The sequence below is a fragment of the Harpia harpyja genome, chromosome 12 (genome assembly GCF_026419915.1).
Source record: "Harpia harpyja isolate bHarHar1 chromosome 12, bHarHar1 primary haplotype, whole genome shotgun sequence".
In the NCBI taxonomy this organism is placed as follows: domain Eukaryota; kingdom Metazoa; phylum Chordata; class Aves; order Accipitriformes; family Accipitridae; genus Harpia; species Harpia harpyja.
Genome location: NC_068951.1, coordinates 33467142 through 33488560, shown reverse-complemented (window position 1 = coordinate 33488560; position 21419 = coordinate 33467142). Strand labels below are relative to the sequence as shown.

Sequence of the window (21419 nt, the reverse complement as noted above, 5' to 3'; positions counted from 1 at the left end):
AGCAGAGCTCTCAGCAGAGGAGTTGCAGTCCCAAGAACTGCTATCAGACACCAAGGCTCCTTAGGTGACACCAAAACCTTGCTTTTAGGAGACACAGTAGCGGCCTTGTCTCCTTCTTGCTTACCTCATTTCCATAAAAATTACTATCAGTATTCTAAACTGACATCTTTCCACATTAATAGTCATTCAGACTATAGCAGATCTGGACAGACAGGTAGGTCACACTTCACCTTCTCTCATGCAGCAGCCTGACACACTTCCCCCGCTCTCCCCTTCCCCAAAACAGTGGAAGAGTGGCTGTGAATTCATCCACAGATTTGTAATGAGACAGTGAAGGGGACAGTAGCTGAACACGCTTCCACATACTTCATTCCCACCGCTCCTGTTAGCACAGAGGACACACAGAAGGTCTGAAGCTTTCTGTGCAAGATGTCAACCATTCTGCAATTCTTCACTTTCCAGCCAAACCGAAAATGTATGGGAGAGCTGTAAGTTAAGTACAACTGCCACACAGATAGTTTTGAAAGTCACACAGGTATTAAAGTTTTTTAGCAAATAGGTAAAAAGCCAGACTGTAGCAGGTTTATCAGGCAAGGTAAACACACTAAACTCTCCAGGACACCTCCAAGAGCATATGCACCTCACCACCCAAACCTGAAGTGCTTCAGTATGTCAGACCAATGACTGGCAACTATCTACAAAAGGCTGTTTTCAGGACTCTGCCATACTGCTCTTCATTCGTGTGTTGCCTATTAATTTTCTTTGCATTTCTCCTTCACTGATAAAGTAAACATTCTCCAACAGTGAGTATGTACTGTAGATCCCATGTGATCTGAACAGCATACTGCAAAAATAACCTCTCAGATCCAAAACTTTCATAAAAGACAGGCCTCAAGTAACCTTTATGAAAAATCCAAACCTCCAAGGCAACTCAGCCTCCAAGGCACATAACAGATCTACAAATCAAGACTGACCTGCATGGATTCAGTACCATGACAGTCCCTGTACTTGTACAAAGCCCAGAACCTGCCCAAACAAATGATAATCAGGCCCAAAATAATTCAGGCCCAATCATGTAGTTATTTCTTTTTAATCAGAGTATGGAATTATTGCCTTCAGGAAAGTCCACCACAAGGAGAAAGAGTAACTTCTGGAAAATAAAAATCCACAAAGATCTTTCTATTTTTCATTAAAAGTCTAATGCAACACAAAGCACAAAATAACAAAGAAAATACCTGGAACTCACACTGGGACATGAGCCTAACTTCCTCCTTAATTCAATCTACAAATAGTAAATCCTCAGTGTAAAACTACAGATTAAAATAACTCAAGAGAAGTTTTTTAGGAACCCAGCTGGGCTCATAGAAATCCCTACTGATAGAGTGAACACAGAAAGTCAAATGAAAAAATGAATGCAAGGTAGTTGGGAACCTAAGTTCTATTTATTGAACTGATTTTTAAAAGGCACATATTTCAAGTGCCATCAGCATCTAACAGGATTCAGTGCCGAAATTATTATTTTTTAAAGGGCCCCAAGTCACTTACTTAAGTGTGTATGAACAGCTTACCTAAAAAGGCAACACATCAGAGAGTCATACTTAAATTAACACATTCTTATTCAGGAGATACCAATATGTACTATTTTAGGAGTTTAAACAGGATGAGTGAATAGGAACAAAAAATCAACTTTGTCCAAGATCATCAGACAGTCATCAGAACAACTGAATGAGATTTGAAATCTGGAAGGTACAGATAGGCATAAGCAGGTATGGGAAAGAAATCTGAGGAAACTTACTTTCATCATAACTAAAAATGGAGAGCTGGTATGCACTTTGTACAGAGTTCTCCACCTGTTTTTACCATATTTCAGGACAGAATAGGCTTAAAACACAAATCCTACTACTAGGCCCTTTCCCATTTCTAGTACATGCCTGTGCTCAACCCTACTAAGCTCAAGCAGTCTAGCAATAACTATCACCAAGACAGGGGTCTGGATTTCAAAGGACTTTTTGCCATGCATCACTAGTTTCCCCGTCACTGCAGGTGTACTTTCCACTACTATTACAGCCCCTAATAATCTTACAGAATATCCTTACCACATCTCAGCATTTACCTTTGTTGCACTGTCCATTCTCCTTCTGTTGTACAAGGAGGAGCAGTTCAGGAAAACATGCATCCTTTCAGTATGTGTTTGCTCCTGAGACACAGAATGAGAAATTCAACCAACTGGCAAACCCAACCAAGCCAAATATTCCTACTGTCCCAGCCAACAGCCAATGCCTGATGCTTCACAGGAGAGCAAGAATAAATGAATCAATAATAAACACATAAAAATCTCATAAGTGCACGTTGTACAATGTTGCATGGAGATTTGAGACTTTTTGCTGACGTTTAAAGATACCGGATCCAGCCCTGAAGTATAAGATACAGTAACTCCAGTCTAAATGTATTAACACCAAAATCAAAAGTCAAACCGCTGATTTCACATGAAATCAACATACAAATATGCAAATGTTTTAGGGCAAGTGATGTTTTATACCTTCAGGGCTCAGTTAAGATCCAGTCCATTACTCCATAAAGAGGAATAAGCAGAGACAAAATTTTCTTCAACTGTTCTGTGCCAGACTCTCACACACACATCCGTAACATGGGAGTGAAATGATCACTGCCCCCCATCCTGGCAAATGGGCAGGAATGGAACAGAAGGAATATAATTTCCAGCTCATCATTCAACACCACCATGGCAACATGCTGCTTTAGAATAAAGTAAGATATAGCAGGAAAAGGACTTTCAACTTCTCCTGTTAAAGGAGGAAGCGGAAAAAAAGGAGGAAGCGGAAAAAAAGGAGGAAGCCAGAAACAAAAACTCCAGTTCAGTTCTCTCTACCTCGCCTTTAACTATACTGACCAAAAATGGAGAAGAAAATTTGTCAAACAGCTAGTTAGTTTGCAATTCAGGCCTGACAACACAGCTTTAACAATACTGTTAGAAAAACAATGCTGTCTGAAGCACAAACCATGTAGCAAAACAACAATTTCTGGAACCCTTAAAAGGCCTGGAAAACTTTCAGCTAGTCCCTGAAATGGCTAACTGAAAAGACTAACAGCTTTACAAATCCTCAGAAAGCAGTCAGTTCAGGCTGGTGCTTTTGGGTATCCTGTACTTTATACATGGAAGCAAAGAATGGTCATATGATAAATATGCAGGTTCATATGCATCTATACAGCATCTTTACATAACTTTTTCAAAAGTTTTTTGTTTTTTTTTTTTTTAACGTGGCATATAAACAATGTTTCCTATCACAAAAACACTGAACTGCAACATTACTGCAATTCTGCAATAAATCTCAGCAGCACACGCTTCAAATAAATTATACTGCCTCTTTATAGTAATTCTAATTATCTTCAAAGTGTTTTCTCAAAAGGATACAAATAATGTGAGAAGCCGAGGAGTCTGTCTGGCTTTGACAGTCAGAGACAGAAACTTTTCCAATCTTGTCCTTAAATCCAATGTCCAAGAATCCTTGAAAAGAAAAACAAATTGTGACAGTTGTTCACCAAATATGCACACTCTGCTGAAAGTACTGTTTGGATCACAGCAACCTTCCACTAGTAAACAAGGCAGCCAGCATTGTATTGAAAAGATTTTCCCTTCACTGTTACTGAAGTGAATGCATTTGCTAGCTACCCATAAAAGGGTACAGAAGTCAGAAGAGAGTTTAGTATTATTCCTAGACAAGAGTTCTAAGAACACGATGTAGCTTTATTTCAAGTGTAAAACTATCGTATAGTGTTGGTGCCTTGTATGCACATGCAACAACTGCCTCTAAATTAGAAGTAGCTTTAAAATACAAGCAACTTGAGAAAAAAGATGAAAAGATTAATGTGAATTTTAAATTTATTAAATAGAGTACAAAATGAATAATTTTCTATCGCTCAGTTTTCAAAAAGTAATCATTGTAGTCATTTTTCACTCCTAACGAGATCTGGGAATTGTAAATTTTGTCAATAACTATTGCAAACCTCATGATATGACGTAAGTGATCAGCATACAACATTTCTAAAATAAGGATTTGGAGAAAAACAACTCACATAACGAAAAACAGACCAACATATCAGTCGCTAACTGGAATGCTGTCTTCTGCTTGACATAGTGCCTCATAAGCACAAGAAAATAATAGTTAAGGAAGAAAGCCAAACTACACCTAAGAATTCACTGAATACTCATTTCTTCTATTTCAAACCTTCAGTTAAGCTAGTTTCTGCTTGATGAGAAGCTAGCCAACAGATGAAAAAGCAGTATCTTCCAACAAGTAGCAGGAGCTTCCTAATTTACTGCTGTATATGTGTTTGTTGCAAGCTGTTCTCGCAGCTCGGATTTGCCCTCATTTCACCGTGCTGGAGAGCATACAGAATTTACTTGCTGTTTTTACGAATTCAGTATCCAGACAGTGGTGCACCACAGTATGCTGCATATTACCAAAGGAACTATGTCTCCTGCAGAGAGGAGCGTTTATTATGTTTCAAAATGTATTACACAAATAGACAGGAACTCCAGCTATATAAAGCATCAGACGCCCAAGAAAAAAAAAAAAGCCATAAGAACACTGCTTAGTAGACTAGTGACTCACTGCTGTTCTTTCTCAAACGTAAAACAATCTGTGTTTCAACACTAACATGGAATGAGCTGTACAATTCCCACAAGAAAATATGAGTGATGGTGGACTAAGAGTTTGGACACTGGGTTACTATGAATAAACCTGAGAATCGTCTTAGATAAGGCATTCAAAAAAAAAAAAAAAAAAAAGCTGCTAAGTATAATTAAAAAAGAGTAGTCATATCCCATCTCTGAGGTCAACCAGTACATCTCATTATTTATAGCTAGTCCCAAAGGAAAATGGCAGTATATGCCTTATTCTGGTGTTAAACTGGAGCTCCTTATCAGCTGGTACATCCAAAGTCAGCCCTAGGGCAAGTACCACTTAAGCTTTCATTTGATATCAAAAAGTGTGTGGCAGCAATGCAGGCTGAAGATACCTCCTCCCACCACAGTAACTGCCCACAGCTACTTAGATAAGCCAGCACAACTGTCCATGTGGTAGGATGGTTAAGCATTTCAAGCATATAACCCTGCAAAACATTATACATATTTTACAAACAAATTCGCATATGTGCATGTGTGTGCATGTACACGGGAGGTGTATACACACACATTCACAGGCAGCATAACCAGCTGTTTCCAGCAAAACCAAGAAGGCATAGTTTTGCACCACAGGTGAAACAGTGGCTGTACCTTCCCCACAGGTATTGCCACCAATACTTTGGAATATCAAGCCACAGCTCTGGACATCATCTCCTAACCATCTACCTGCATGGTGCCCAGAAAGCAGTCAATGTAAGGGTGTTCTATTACCTCTTCATCAATAGAATAACTGTAGATCATCATCACATTGAAAATACACCTGCAAATGAGATCTATTTTGAAGTTCAAGCACACTAACTTTTACACTCTCTTCTCACCTTGCACGTACAAGCCTAAGAACTGAACTCTGAAACAGCCATTCAAAGGCAAAGGCTAAAACGTACTTAAGAAAAAAATTAACCAGGAAAAATGCCTGTGGCAAGAGTCACCAAACCACTAAGCACATCTATGCTCTTCCAGCATTTTTTGGGGGGAGGGGGCAGGTAGGGGAGAAGAGTCTCAGAACACAGACAACACTGGCTCATTTTCTGTTACAGGAGGATTACTTATAAACTTGACTTTCTCTTTTCCACATGAAACGAAACTGCTTCAGTCTCCTCACGCCTAGCTATCAGGTTTTAAATCCAGCCACATATACACAGATAGCGGGGTTGGGCAACAACCTCAAAACAAGTGGACTTGAACTACTATGTAGCGATTCCCAGAAGCCTGCATATTTCAGGGTTGTGTGGAAAGGAAGGAGAGGCAGCAATTCTTATTTATGGACACAGAGCTGGCATAAGATTCAGGACTCAAACAAACATAAAATATATATTTAAGATGGTACTCTCTTATTGATAGCACTCTCGCAACCCTTCCTTCATCAAATATATCTTCTTTTATTATTGTACAGTTTCTGTTAAAGGAAACAATAAAGGCAATTACCAAACTAAACATAATTCCATATCTATCATTCCATGAGAAAAATCATGATAAATACCATCTCTGCAAAATAGATACTTACCTGGAAAAGTTCTTTAAATGAAGGATGTACCATGGGGTTTGGAACAAAAGGCAAAGCATAGAAAGGAAGAAACTCTGTAGTCTGGCTCAGTGCAGCTCCTTTTGTTTCCAGGTATGCCTTAAAATGAGAAATCCTTTCCTCAAGTTCAGCTTTGTCCTAGGAAATAAAGCAGCATATTTAGAAAACTACCACTCTGAATGCACTGTAAAGCTGGCAAATACAAGCAAGAGAACTAAATACATTAATATCAAGTTTGAAATCCCAGGGTATTTGTTATCTAAAAAGCAACGTTTGTTTAACTAGAGAGTATTGTATCTTGTTTTCACCACTCAAAAAAAAAATTCAAACCAATGTTGTCATTTCTGTCATCCAGGTCCAACAAAAGAAGAGAGGGACATTTACTTTTTGAATGTAAATTATTCCTGCCCACTTCAGGCTAGATTTCTAGAGCAGAGTGTCATTTCCACACTCAGGTCCAAGAGGAAACACCTACTTTAAACATGCTTTATTTCAGTGGTAAGTGCAGAACTGTAAAATCCACTCACACAGCACCGGGAAGGGGAGCTGGCACACAGAACAGACCGAAAGTCACCCTGAAGGCATCCAAATACTCCTGTAGCAGCTGACAGGTGTAAGGCAGGAGCTCTTAAGCCCTGGATGACCTGGCTGACTCCAGGCTACTTAAATGTCTCTTCATCATAAAAGTCCCATGTAACAGAGATTTTATTTTATGACAGCTTGGAATTATAGTTTTCAGCATGATATACTGAGCTGGTCAAGATTCAGCTTTCCCATTTCATCAGAAATGTTTATATTTCAACACACAGCTTCAGTCCAAACTGGAAGCAAAGTGTTTTAAGAATCTCCTATGGACTACAATTAGAGGTGTGAAAGTATCAGCATACTGGTATTTTCCAAGTTAAAATACTTCAGGAACTCCAAGATAAGGACATCGGCAACTTCCATCTCTGTACTTCACAATACAAGGGGTCTGGTTCAACTAAAATGCAGACTGCGGCTCAAAAACTGGATACATACTCTGGGAATTCTTCTTACTAAACATCCCATCCTCATCCACACTAAATAGAAATAAATGAAGTAAAACAAACAAAAACAATTTGAAGTTTGAACTGTGAACTGAACTTACAGGCTTTCCCATAGAGTGTTTTAAGAGGTAGGTTGCAAAGTGTATGTGAAGATAGAACTCCAGCTTCTGAGCAACCGGTTCATTGTCCCGGACTGAAGACGAAATATGCTCCTCCCAGAGTTGGAAGAAAACTTTCTGCTCACCATTTTCAAATGCTGTAAGCAGATCTTTCTGCAAAGGGTAAAAGCATTCAGTGAAAAAACAAACACAAAACAGCTACATTTTTCCAACAGTAGATTAGTGAATGAAGAATTGAAGTGCCATCTGAACACTTTAAATTAAAAGTTTTAGCCAAAATCTCTCACCATTTGATGACCACCTAAATATTCTTTCTCCACCTATCTTTAATATCTCTGAGAGCCTGAATCAACCATCAATACAAGTAGTAAAGCCCAGATTTTCAAGCATGTCAATCTGGGGACCCACCTTTACCATAAGGGAAAAATAAATGTCTACAGTGTGTGAAAATCAGTCTTATCAAAGCATGGCAAGCTAAAAACCTAAAATAGTATGAACCAAACCTACTGTCGCAGGTTCAAAAGGACTAGAGTTCTGACCCCCCCCCCCAAAAAAAACCAAACAAAAAAAACCAAACAAAAAACCAAAAAACCACAACCAACAACAAACCACCAACTTGAAGGTTCCTGCACTGGAAGAAGACTTGCTAGCAGACTTCTTCAAATAATCAAGAATCTGTTCAGACAGTTCAGATAATCTCACTACTGTAATAATTCACATGGTGGTTAGTGGTCTTAAACTGTTTTTAGTACTACTTAAAGTAAACACAAATGATGCATTACCTGAACAGGCAAAGCTTTTGAATCTCTTGAGGAAACACCTGCTGGTTTAGGTAGTGGCTTCCCTTTTATTTTGCATTCCTTTGTAAATACTTTCACTGTTTCTTCAAATTCAGCAAAATCCAAATACTACAAGACAAAAACATACAGGAAGAATATTTGTTTAGATTATTAATGCTTCAGTGAGTGACCCATGAATTGCCAAAGTCCTTTAAAGTTTCTCTGTAGCAGGGTCCATAAATGCCAAAGACTGAACAGCAACAAACCAAGAACTGGTACCTCGTGGTAGGAAAATACTATCTCTCAACTAAATTTCCTCCTGCATCCTAGAGAATAGTGCTGACAACCGAGCACATCCTCTCTGAAAGAATTATGCCCCTCGATTTAGTCAGTAATTTCATTCAACCAAAGAAGAAAAAGAACTAAAATCCATTAATGTTATACCTTGGTTGAAGAAACAAGTAAATAACTTCCTTGCAAATAATGTTCTCAGGGGGCAGAATTCTTAAGTGTGACTCTCATCTCCACAGCAGCAGTCGGACAGCTTGAATTTCTAAGCCAGGTCACTGAAGCTGTGCAAGCCAAATTAATGAACAACTAATCAAGTACTATTCTTCTGAGAAAGAGATAAACAGCCCTGCCTCTTCCTCCCACAATGTACAGTCACTATATTACATGCAACTTTCCCTTCCTCCCCCCATCTCAGGAGTCTTAGTTATTGGTTGCTGAGGCAAGACATTACAATTCATTTTGCAAATTTGATCTGGGTTCCCAACGTCACCACAGAGAACAGGAATAATTTATTTTCCTCACTGTTAACACAAATGGTAGTATAGTAATGATTAAGTACTTAAACCTCTATTTAGATTTGTTTTCCAAGATCCACAAATAGATTTAAGTTGTGTATGATTTTGCCATTTGGTAGACTCTTTAGGCAGGCAGTAACTGTCCAGGCTTTCAACAGACAGCCTGGTGAAAGCTGGGCACAGTGACAGCTGACTGCCGCTCTTGATCACCCCTCCATAGCACCAGCATCTGTGGAACCCTGCAATAGGTTGGGTCACACAAGGCAGGGGGATTAGGTTCTTGGTTTGGTGTTCACTTAGGGCTCTAAACCAGGCTACCAACACAGTGTTGATCAAAGGAATGAGACAGTAACAAGCAGCAGAGATCACAGTTTGTGCTCTTGTTCCAAATCATAAATATCCCATTTTAGTCAATTTATCCAGAAGACTGAAGCACAGACTACCATAGAGGCACCTGCCCTTGAAAGTTTGTCTCTCACTGCCTTTTTCACACTTTAGAATATATTCTGATTACCTCTTATGGGCAATATGGGTAGAGGAGTGTGTAGCTGGAAAATCCTGCTTAGGCATTAAACCATGGAGATAAGTAGTCTCAGGACTTCAGCCTGGGCTTTGTCAGCTCTAGGGTTTTTATATGCCTCTGTGATTTTATACAAATATGGAATGAGGTGGCAGCTAAGCAATGTTTTAAAGATCTCACCATTATCACAAGGTGGACCTGAGCCCCAAAGCTGTCTGTGGATCTAATCAACTTAACTGCTCCTTTAATGAAAGCCTCATTTACAATGAACAATGGATAATTCTAGATTGATATGATGTTTGACTGCTAGCATTTAATGGACATTGAGCCCTTTGAATCTACAGAGCATAACAGGAGTCAATATGATTTCAGGGTGTAGCAAACACTTGGCCAGATAAATAACTCCAGAATTTAAACCACAGTTACAACAGCTGGCTCTGAATACAAGCGTTATAAAATTTTGCCTTGCTCATTTCAACCAAAAAAAAAAAGAAAAAAAAAGGAAAAAAAAAAGAGAAAACCAACCTCTCTCACTAGTCCGAGTAACTCAGCTTCACAAGCTAGAACGTCACCCATCGCTAAGCATTACTGCTACATCTCATCGTTGATAAACCTCGAAAACAATAAAGAATGGGGGGTGTTAGCAGACAGCACAGCGGTTCCTTCACACAGCCCCACCGCAGCCCAGCCACGCACAGCCCGTTAGTCATCTCATCTCCAAACAAACCGCATGAGGAGGACACCCCCCACCCCGTAAGGCACCTCCAAAGAAGTTCCGAAGCCGGTCTTCTCCGACCCGAACCGCCGTTCTCGCCAGGCCGCAGGGCGGTCACACCGCCTCCTCACAGAGCCGCCTCCAGGTGCGGCCCGCCGCCGCCGCCACGCATCCCCCAAACCGGGCCGGGGCGCTGCGGCCGCCCCCTCAGGGCCGAGAGCATGCGACCCAGCACCTCCTGAGGCAACCGGCGGGGAGGGAAGCGAGGAAACCCCGGGTGCCACCCGCACCACCGCGCCGCGGCCTACCTGCCCCGCCCTCCCCTGCGCCGCCGCCTGTCGCCGTGGCAACCGCGGCCACTCTCCACGCCACACCGCGCCCCCTCCCGCCACACATGATCCCTCTCAGCCAATCCCAGACCGGGAATGGCCCGTCACGTGACGAGGGTGGGTCTCCACCGTGCCGCTGGGCAGCGCCCCCTGGAGCGCGCGGAGCTGCAGCTTCCCGCTGGTTGTGAAGAATCGCTTTTTGGCGGTTTCCACTCTCTGACGTAACTTGAAGGGAGTTTGGGGTCAAGTTCATTTTTTAAAATTATCTACTCTCTTAACAGATGGGTTTGTACCCCCTTGCCATCCTGGGCCAGCCAGAAGTCTTCTAAAAGCGCACCACGCTGTGTGCTGGTCCGTAGGCCCATAGCTTTCAGCTGCACAATTACATGATTTCTTAATTACGGTCATTACAGCCATCTGGCAGTATTTGCCCCTGCCACACCTGCCACCGAGCACTGCACTCTCTGAGGGGATGCAAACACGGGGAGTAATTCTGCTCTGGCTAAAACAGCCTGTGGCCAAGGCCACCCGCTCCACTTACCTCACAGCTTGGAAGGTTCGTCTGAAAAAGATGTCGGGCAAAAAAGGCAGAGCCTTGCCGAGACTGAGCACTGCACCATGAGCCTGAATCACAGCCCCAACACAGCCAGGGTTAGGGACACCAAGACCAGCCCCGTGGGTCATGCACGCACGGCTCCGGCAGGCACGCGTCCGACATGTCGTTATTTCATGGAATCCTGACCAAAGCAAACAGGGAAGATTGGCTGAGCCCCTTATCGAGGCTTTGTCCCATTTTTAATTAACGGTGGTGTTAATGAACCTCTTGCCATTAACACCAAGTTACTAGGAAGCATTTGCTAGACACAGCAAAATGACATTGTATCACCAGTGATGTCCTGCCCGGGATTTTGGTCTCACCCCGTGCAGCCTTGTTTTCCACCATGAACACTTAAGACGACCCATGTCCTCCACATGTCCCACAGCCAGATACAGCACGGTACCACCCTTCTTCCTTTACAAGGCTCCTAAAGCAGAAACTGAATGCAGAGATTTGCATCTGCTCCCCCCCCTGCCCTGGAATTTGATTCTTAATAACCTCACAAAACCCAAAAGCTAATCTCACCAGCCAGCTCAGAGGCACTGCCTTCCACCAAGACCATTTCCCAGACAAACCTTAACTTTCCAACACCAACATGGGTGAATGGGGTGCAGTTCAGGGTACAGCCTTCCCTTGGCTCATGATCTAAGGGTATTCTTCTCCTTATGCAATTTAAAAAAAAAAAAATTAAGGAACAGGAAAAAAAAAATCACCTTTGAACATTCTTGCCAGATCTAAAATTATCAGCTTGATAGATGAAATGTTTGGGAAGACCAAGGTGATGGGAGGAAGAGTTATGACAGATGGTGAGCAGGCACTAGCACTCCATCCATAACCCATGGGAGTTATTTTACCACTGCTCCATGGCCAGCCAGCAACGGGTTGGTATTTGTGAATAAAATACTGAAGCAGACTGCCGCTCTTTGGGAAAAGAAAGGAAGACGTTAAATATCTTATGAAGGGCCTTGACAAATCTATGCTCCCTCCCACGCCTTGCTTCTTCAACTTATGGTTGTCTCGGTAAGGGACAGAGCAATGGTTTGAGCCAGGGTTGTGCCAAACTGCCCAGTTTTTACTTGCATTTCATGTGATGGATGAAAAGGTGCCAGGAACAGGTCAATTCACCCATCACCTCTGTCTGTGCCAGAGGGCCTTGAAAACATCTCACTCCCCAACTCAGTATGCTTGGGAGACGTTCTCAGTTAAAGAAAGCCTGCTAGGGAAGGAGCTTCTCCAGGAAATCGGGATAATCCTCAGCAGTTTTCTTCAGGCTCCCTCCTTCCACAGCACTCCCAGCAAGCGCATCACAACAGGCAAGAGCAAAGGGACAGAAGGGCAGATTCCTGAAATCCTGGTGAGGACTCCACTGCTCTCAGTGCATTGCAGAGAAGTCTGCAGGGCACTGCGGTTTGCATCACAGTGCCTTGGCATGTGTTGTTCGAAGACGATACAAGCCCAGGACAGAGTTGGTGGGGTGGGGTGGTACCTGTCAGTCTGTCCTCCTGCAAGCCAGAAGGACCCAGGTGGAGGAGGCTGGCTGCTTGTCCAGGGTTATTGCAAGCAGAAAGGGAATGCGTTGGCTGAACTTGGGTGGAAGAGCCCCAGGGCGAATAATCCAGCAATGCTAAAATCAGTCGTGAGGTTTCCTGATGAAGGAATGGGTCAGGACCGTGGGCAGCATTTGTTCTGGAAGGGAAGAATAGCATCCAACTCTTTGTGCAATGCCTGCCTTTGCCATCTTCCCTTGAGCAGGTGCATTGCTATAGCAAACCTCAGCTTCACTCACAGGGACATCCTCTCCTGCTCAAGCACTCTAGATACTCTCTGCTATGCCATATTCCTGGATTTATTTGTATTAAGAACTCCAGATGGTGCAAAAACATCTGGACCATGGCAAAACCATGGCAGCTCAAAGGACTGCTATGCTTTCAGGGTTTTCCCCTGCATCACTGTTCAAAGATAAAGACAGGTACATCCCCATCTATTTATTTTAAAAAACAGATGCTACATGCTGCAGAGAAACTTTTGTAGCCCTGTGGCTTCTTGGAGGATGCTGACAGCCTGGAGTTTGGATCAAAAATATTCCTAGGAAACACACTGTAACTCTTAGAAAGCACTCAGCAGTGCCTAGAAAGCAGTCTGCAATTTCTAGAAAGCAATGGGTAATTACTAGAAAGTACTGAGAAATTTCCAGCAAGTGCTCTGCAATCCATGGAAAGCACTTGGATATCTCTAGAAATGGCTCTGTCTTTCCTAGAAAGCACCTGAAAATTCCTAAAAAGCACAGGGAAAGGCCTAGAAAGCGCTGGAAGAAAAGTGTGTGAAAGCTGGCTGGAATTGCTAGGAAGCACATCAAACTGTTCAGAAAGCACCCTGGAATTCCAGTCTGTAATCCCTACAAAGCTCTCTGCAATTCCTAGAAAGAAAAAGGATTTTCCTGGAAAGAACAAAGAAATTCCCAGAAAGTAAGGGAAAATTCCTAGAGTTCAGTCTGAATTCCTAGAAAGTTGTGGGAAATTCCTAGAAAGCCCATTGAAAATCCACAGAAAGCCCACTGAAATTTATAGAAAGCACATGAACATTTTTAGAGAGCACCAGGGAATTCCTAGGAAGCAACAGGAAATTTCTATTCTAATGGTTAGTTTGTGTTCTCATTGCTCACCCTGTGACAATGAGCATTCAAATTGGCTTTGTAGTTACTGCATGTGCTGGTTAAGTCATCAGGTATGTACATGATTGAGCTGGTAATTGGAATTTTTGGGTTTGGTGATTTGTATACTACATACCAAAGTTTTATATATATAAACATAACATTTATATACATTAAACTTCTGTACTTAATAACACAAATAGTAGGCGTACTCTGCATATATAGAGAGTATGTCTACAGCCAGAGGTTTCTTCTTTCTGTTGCATACACTTCTATGGAGATCTCACAATAGCAAACTTTAAATATTTATGTTAAGTTTTACTGTGCTAGAGCCAGTCAGGCATTTAGTCGGTCTCCAGCGGGAGGAAGGACTGGGTCCCTTGGCCATTTATACCCCACTCACCGCCGCTGTGTGTGCAGCCTACAGAGCTCCTTCTTGCTCCAGCTGAAGGAAGGTGATGGGACTGTGAACTCCTCCTCCTGTTTGTCACCTGTCCCTCTAACTTTTTAGAGGAGTAAAATACTTCCTTAGAGAGTGGTCCCAAGGTTTTAGAGCAGACCAGCTGCAGCTGTCCTCCTTCTTTGTAAAGGCAGCTGCACTATCCTCTGTGTTCCCTCTCTCCTGCTTTGCTTTGGTGATGATCAGGCACTGCACATGGGGAGAGAGAGGGATTTATGCCGATTTTCTCCTTTTCCCATCTTCAGGATGATGTGCATCCAGCTGGCTTTCTCCTCTGAGCAGCCAAACAGGACTGACATCATGTTCTGGGCAGGATGGTGGGAAGGGCTGTGTGGGATCTGGGCTTTGCTTGATCATATTTTTTCTCATTTCTCTCCTCCCATTCTTGCAGAAGTCCCCTTCCAGCAGGCAGGCAAGGCTGCTGTGCACACACTGCCTTGCGCAGGCTTTGTCATGCTCCTAGGGTGCTTGGTCAGAAACACCTTTTCGGAGAGTTGCTGCCCAGGGGTAAACACCCACCCACTGGCCAGCACCTGGGGTAAGGTCAGGAAGATGCAAAGCTTGTGCCTCAAACCTGAAAAGCAGGACTCCACTGCCCTGTGTGTCCAAGGGAAGACACTCATCATCACCTGGGGTATCACCCCAGCTCCATAGTTTAGGTTTTTCTTGGGGCAGGTGTCACTCCCACCTCTGCCGGGGGCTGAGCATTCCTGTGGCTGGGCCACCAACTCTGCCAGCTGCAGCTCCCAAACTGGATCGTAACCTGTTGCTTGATTAAAAAACAGAAGGCTATTCTTTGTGCCCAAGTGGAAGATTTTGCAGGAAATGTCTTCTTGCAGTAGCCTTTCCAAGTCGTTGCATTAAAAATAAAAGCAAGCAAGCAAGCGAGGAACATTTTTCAAAGCTTAAACATCCTGTTATTTTCTGAGTGAAACTTCAGCTTTTAGTTGCCAAAAAAGATTTTGGTTTGGATTTTCAATAAATACTTTGAAGGAGCATTTAGGCAATAAATAAGTCATTCGAGTTTTTAGTTGATGACACATTTTTGTTGGTTGGGTTGGAGCACGGACTGGCTCTTACTGGGACTGGCTGGGGGGCAGAAGGATTTGCTTGGACCAAAATCCTGTGCTCAGGAAGGGCACTTGCCCAGCGGTTCAGATGCTGCTTACATACCGAATTACACAGCAATGCTTCCCCAGGGCCCTCTGCAAGGAAAACCAAGGCAATGAAATTGCAAAACCTCTCTGCTCTCCCCAGCAGCAGGCTATCATAAAGCTGCTCTGTCTCCCTTGGATGGGGCTTGTTTAGCTGCTGCTGAGCCTCAAGTTTCACCTCTCCCCAGAAGGACGCAGTCAGCCTGTGCCAGGCTATTTATATGCGGACCTTTCTTCAGTAGTTTCCTGTAACCAAAGTCCCTGAGCAGGAAAGGCACAACAGAGAATTTGATTTTGTGCCATGGGATGCATGAAGGAGGTGACAGGGTGAACTCAGCTCTCCTTGAGATCCAGAAGCCTCTTGGCCTGCTCAGCGCAGAGCAGGGAGGGAGGAGGGACTGGCTGGTGGCTCCCCAAAAAGCTCCTTTCAGCTCCATTGCAAAATGGTGAAGGAGGTTCCCAGGCACCTTGCAGCCCAGCATCGAAGGAGCCAGAGATTTCTTCTCCCAGCCGGACTTTACAGATGAGGCCAGGAGCAACCAGGGCTTAACCTATTGCCCTGCAATGTCAGGGCCCCACGCCCCTCAAGTGCCCACCTGGAGAGGAGATGCAGCTTTCTCCAACCTCTGCAAAACCTTCTAGCCACTGCCACCACCCTGGTGGGGGTTGGCCAAAGCCAAGCCCAGCCCAGGCTGGAGGAAGGAGGGAGTCCTCCAGCACTTTCTCTGCTCCTCCATCCCGATAGATCAACCCATGGTACCTTTCCAGCTGTGGCAGAGATCACCCTTCAGAGATCCCTACAGGGACAGAGCTGACAACCAGGAGAGACTGACTGCCTTTGTGGTGCAGGGTGTGCCTCCATGGGGGATGATGGCAGCTCAGTGGCCTGGGCCCAAAGGGGGCCCCAGCTGGGCTTTCTGGCATGTGCTCATCTAAGATGGGTCATTAAGCCCAAACAAGGTGAACACCCATGCGTGAGAAGTCTTGGCTTGCAATAACAGCTAGGCTTTCCAGCCAAAAATGACAGGGGGCTGGGAGGAGGGAAGAGCTAGAGATGCTCCATTAAAAAAAAAAAAATATGGAGAAAATAGTCTGGGAAACTGGGTGCACAGAAGCAGCAGGACAGAGCTTCATCGTCAGGAGAAACATCCCCACTCCCAGAAACAGCCCCAGGGAGCCTCACTGCCTTCATTGCATGGGCACAGCTTTGATGCTTGCTGTCAACACAGACCTATGGCCATCTGTCCCATGCCACTGACACAGACCAATGGCCACCTGCCCAGTCACTCAGGGACAAATTGCAAAACCTCTGGGCCTGCAAGAGGAGCAAGCAGCAGGTTTCATCTATGAATGAACCCATGAACTCTGCTGTCCAATGCAGATGTTTCCAGCAAATTATTTTCAGCTGTTTCTTGTTCATCCCTGAACCCCAGATTTCATGCTTAAACTAAAAATAAAAAAGATCTCTGTGTGAAGTTAAAGTAAACAGAGAACTTGCCCAGCCCTACAGGAGCTATCTCAGCTTCTCCTCTGGGAGGACATGGTGGGGAAACAAAAAGCTAATCCATCTTGGTTCTCATTGACATGGAATGGAGAAAAACAATTAAATAGGAGAGCCAGCCTAAAGCTGAGAACAAAGACACTGCACCAATATTTCAGGTCTTTTTCCTTCACTCTGAAGGGGAAAAAATTGCTCCATACTTCATCCCTTGCAGGTTATCTTTGGAGGAACAATGTCTCCATAATTTCTGCTGACAATTAACCTCGCCTGTGCAGCAATTCTTCCTTGGGTCACCAGAGCAGCTATTTATACCCTTGGCCAGGGATGCTGTTGCCACCAAATGACTGCCCTTCCCCTTGGCCAGCCCTGCACCAAGGTGGCGGACAGCGAGCCCCAGGGTGTCCCCCCATGCGCCCCGCCCTGCTTGCCAGGACCCACTTCACCTGGATCCTGACAATATAGATGCTCCAGCATCCATTTTCTGCACATGCTACAGGAGTCAGGCAGCAGGGTCCATCAGACCAAGTGCACAGAGCTGGGACGTCTAGGGTTGTGGTCTCCAGGACCCCTGATTAGCTGGTCTCCAAAGGACTTGGGCAGAAACAAGATTTGCCTTGAGTCACCTCTCTGCAACATGTGGGTAACGCTGATTCCCCCATGCACTGGAAGAGACACCGATGGCTCACTTGAGTACCTACGCAGTACTTCTGAGCAAAAAAACAGAGCTTTAGTTGTGCAGCCAATGCCAAGAACTGGCGTACAGACCTCAAAACAAAACTCTGGACCTGGGCTGCTGCCAGCTGGACTATTTACCCACACAGAGCAGGATTTCAGAGGCCAAGTCAAGCCAGTCTTGACCTGGAGCCCAGCAGCAGGGGCTGGGGCAGCTTCTCCTCCCAAGGCACAGAGCATGGGCCAGCCCAATCCCACCAGTGCTGGAGAAACACATTGAACCAGGTCTGCCCAAACCAGTTATCTTCACTGAGGGAACAAAGACCCTTGCTCCCACATGAAGCCACCCTGGGGGAAGATCAGCACCCTTGGCTGAAGGCCTTCAGGCCCACTGGTCCCATCAGAGGTTGCAAGCAAATACCACAAGCCTTGCACAGTTCCACAATGTCTGTGCTCCCCATCTCCTCCATCCTGCTGCTGCTGCAAAGTTAAGATGGGCCCAGAGCTTGGCTGAAAACAACCCGTCACCAATGCCGAAAGCAGCAGGCAGGGGAAGAGCCCAGGGCAGGCTGGGGTCTGGCAGGGGTGAGGGTGGAGGACGCTTCAGCCTCCAGGATGCAGGGAGATAAATGGCCAACATCATCATCGTTATCAGCAGCGCCCAACCTTCATATTGAACGGCGAGGAGGAAGAGCTTCGCATGGCCCTGGAAGGAAGGGGAGAGATAGGGAGGGCGGCACTGCTGTGATGGGGAGAGAAGGGAGGACAAGACTTACTCAGTGCCCACCAGGGCCCTGGAGCAATGCCAGGGGGCTGTCAGCCCCCTTCTCTAAGTCCCCTTGCCCTGGGAGCTTTACCTCCAACATCCCCATCCCTGTTTCAGTCCCCAGCATGGTGCCAAGCAGGGGGCTTGTACCCAAGTTAACAAGCGGAAAGGGGAGACTAAGGACATGCCCAGGGCCTCCTGGAGGGACTCAGATCTGTCAGAAGCAGCATGCTTTTGAAGTGATTTATTTCTCACCAGGGTTAAGGGGGATGAGACCCATTAGTCAGGAGGGACAGAAGCATGCTTCCTGTCACCTCAGCCTCTCCCTCTAACAAACCCAGGAGCATTAGGTCCAATTAGCCCCTGGCAAACACCCCAAGGGTGGGTCCCTCCGCAGCATCCCCAGACAGGCCCAGGAGAGCAGCACTTCCTAAAAAATCAGTGCTAATGAGTCACTGTGGCTAAATGGTATTATTTAAAGCAGCAGCAAAGCCTTCCAGGCTCCCGCCATGCCTTCTCCAAACTGGAGATCAGAAAGCCAGCAGTGGCCTCCCTCATCCAAGCACAGCACTGAGCCAGTCCTGCAGTTACCGGCCCCATCTGTCCCCAGTGAAATTGGTCAGATGCCTTAGCATAGGGGCAGGATCCAGCCCAGAAGGCTTTCCAGAGCCTTCTCGGAGGTTTTCTAGCATCTTTCCAGAAGATTTCTGGAGGTTTCCTGGCCATTCACTGTTAGTTTTTCTAGTCTTCTAGAGGTTTTCTGCTGTATCTCCAGAACATTTCTAGAATCTTCCTAGAGGTTTACTTGAACTCTCCTGGGGCTGTTACAGCCTCTTTGTGTGGTTTTTTTACAAAGTCACAGGTTGGCCATTTCCAAATTTCTCAAGTGGCACCTTGGCAATTGAGCAAAGCTCAGCACCTCAGCCAAGCGCCATGCAACACCTCAGGTGGTCACAGAGCAGCATCCTCAGCAGCCTGATTAGTAAACTGAAGAAATACACAGAGGTTAGGAAAAAAAAATCACATGTATGGGATCATTCTATAGTCAGGACACATTGTTTTGTACCACAAACTCTCAAAAACGCCCCGCAGGACCTCTTGTCCTTGTGCTGTCTGGAATCTTTCAAGCAGTCCCCCCTGAGTGAAACCAGCCTGAGCTAGACGCATGTCTCACCGAGGCACGGGACCAGCATCCTCCCAAGCTGCAGTGTGGGTGGAAGAGGTTTGTCCTTTATGAACTTAGGGCACCTGAGCACAAGTACCTGAGGGGTTGCCCACTGCGTGGGAAGCTGGGAAGGACCTGGGTGCTCCACAGCAGAGCAGGCTCCAATTGCAGAGCTCAGCTGGGGGAGTCCCCAATGGGAAACCCCATCTACTGATACCAAATGCATGAGCAACCAATGAGCCATTCATTGTGTGCACAGCCTTCTCTCCAGAGAGAGGTGCAAACACGCTGAAACCCCTGGAATCCACTTACCACACATGCTCCAGCTAAGAAAGGAGCCACTTCTCAGCCATCAGCGCCCAGGCAAAAGGTCGATTTGCACTTGCTAGAAAACACTCCTCGTGGTTGCTCTATCCAGAGGAGCAGTACGTCTTCCCTCGAGCACCATCCCACCGAGCTGCTCCTTCCCGCTCCCTGCTCAGCTTACAGCAACTCACGATCGGCTGCATGGCTGTCACCTCTCCTCCTTCACACTGCCAATACATTTGCTTCACCCTTTAACCAGCGGCCACCTCTGTCAACACTCCTCCGGCTCCTTTCGCCCCTCCCCTCGACTCCTGTCCAGGACATTCTTCCAAGCAAGAAAACACAGAACAGCCATGGGGGAAAGCCAAGGCAGTGGATGCTTTTCTGCTTGTGTTCTCAATCCTAAAACATGCAGTTCCCATGTGCGTTTACACAGTGGAGAGAAAACACTGTGAGCAGCAGAGCTGGGGAAGCAAGGACAGGCCAATTCCGAGATGTCTCTCCTGATGTCCCCAGCCTAGCACACATGGCCTTTTTCTTCCACAGCCACCAAAAGCTCCTCTAAAAATCTGACTGCCTGAGTGTAACCTTACCGCATGACCCCAGAGTAGCAGCTCAAAAATCAGTTCAGGGTTATCTGAGGTTTTTACATTCACTTGTGCCAAGGGGGCTCTGGGAAACATCACTGCCAGGGGCAGAATTGGTCTTACAGGGACAAGAAAATCATTTAGCACAAGACTCAAGTCTCCTGGATGGTGCCCCAGGCAGTACACGGCTCGGTGGCAACTGCTCTGTGCGTAGATTTACACAGCCACACTGAGAACCAAACCTTTCCAAGCGCCAGGAATATACTGGCTACCCTGAAATGTCTGTTGCAGTATGAAAGGCTTGGCAAAAAGTCCTGTGAATAGAAGCAGCCTGTTCACAGCTCGGCCAAGGCATAAATATAGGACTTCAGGTCCTTCTGAGCCAGTTATTCCCAGCATTTCTACTCGGACTCTAGAAATCTCCCAGCAATATCTAGCTGTCTGGCAGGTTGCTGAACGACCTGAAATGAGTTTTCATTTCTCCTCCTAATGTCCTCCCCTCTACACAGTATTTTGTAAGATGACACAAGGCATTTCTAACAAATTACCTGAAAAACACCACATACCACACTGGTTGGCATCAGCAGAACACTCAGGAGTAAGGGATACAGGTACCCATTCAAAGGGAAGGGATTACAGCACCAGAAAGACACACGACGTACATTTGTCCAGTTTCTGTTTCTTGCACCACAATACCAGGTCTCACTTTGAATGACCACGGAATTGAAGCAGTGATTCCCTCTTTGTTTCCAGTTTCACTGACAGTAACACTGTCTATGGCCATTTCAGGTTCATTCTTGGCTCTGCTCCATGGGAGAACAGATCTGGATCATGCTGAGAACTGCGAGCTCTGACCAGCACCCTCACTGAAACAACATTTCAACTTCAGGGACTTCTGACTGAAGCCTAGGACTCAAAATTGGCTTTCAGTCCCATACCTCTGCTCTGTATTGCTTAAGCTTTGTGGAGAACAAAGGCAGACTATTCTATTGCTATAGTAACATTCACCAAAATAAACTATCTGCTGGAAAAGCTCCCAG

At 45.2% G+C, this 21419-nt stretch overlaps 1 protein-coding gene across 8 annotated transcripts in view; it reads right to left on the bottom strand.

Moving 5' to 3' along the window:
* The window catches only part of ARMC9 (armadillo repeat containing 9), a 71670-nt gene extending 61172 nt beyond the window's left edge, over nt 1–10498 (bottom strand). For 5 of the 8 annotated variants that reach the window (XM_052802954.1, XM_052802960.1, XM_052802958.1 and 2 more), the window contains exons 1-6: nt 10002–10117; nt 8154–8279; nt 7354–7524; nt 6207–6362; nt 3431–3523; nt 2114–2138 (exon numbers count right to left, since the gene is read on the bottom strand). In XM_052802954.1, the coding sequence (XP_052658914.1) occupies nt 2114–2138; nt 3431–3523; nt 6207–6362; nt 7354–7524; nt 8154–8279; nt 10002–10052 (622 nt within the window). In that variant the 5' untranslated portion in view covers nt 10053–10117. Of the gene's footprint in view, nt 1–2113; nt 2139–3430; nt 3524–6206; nt 6363–7353; nt 7525–8153; nt 8280–10001; nt 10142–10238 lie in introns of those variants that run through there. The other 3 variants (XM_052802955.1, XM_052802959.1, XM_052802961.1) reach the window with 3 other exon arrangements.
* Between the last annotated feature and the right edge of the window lie 10921 nt (nt 10499–21419).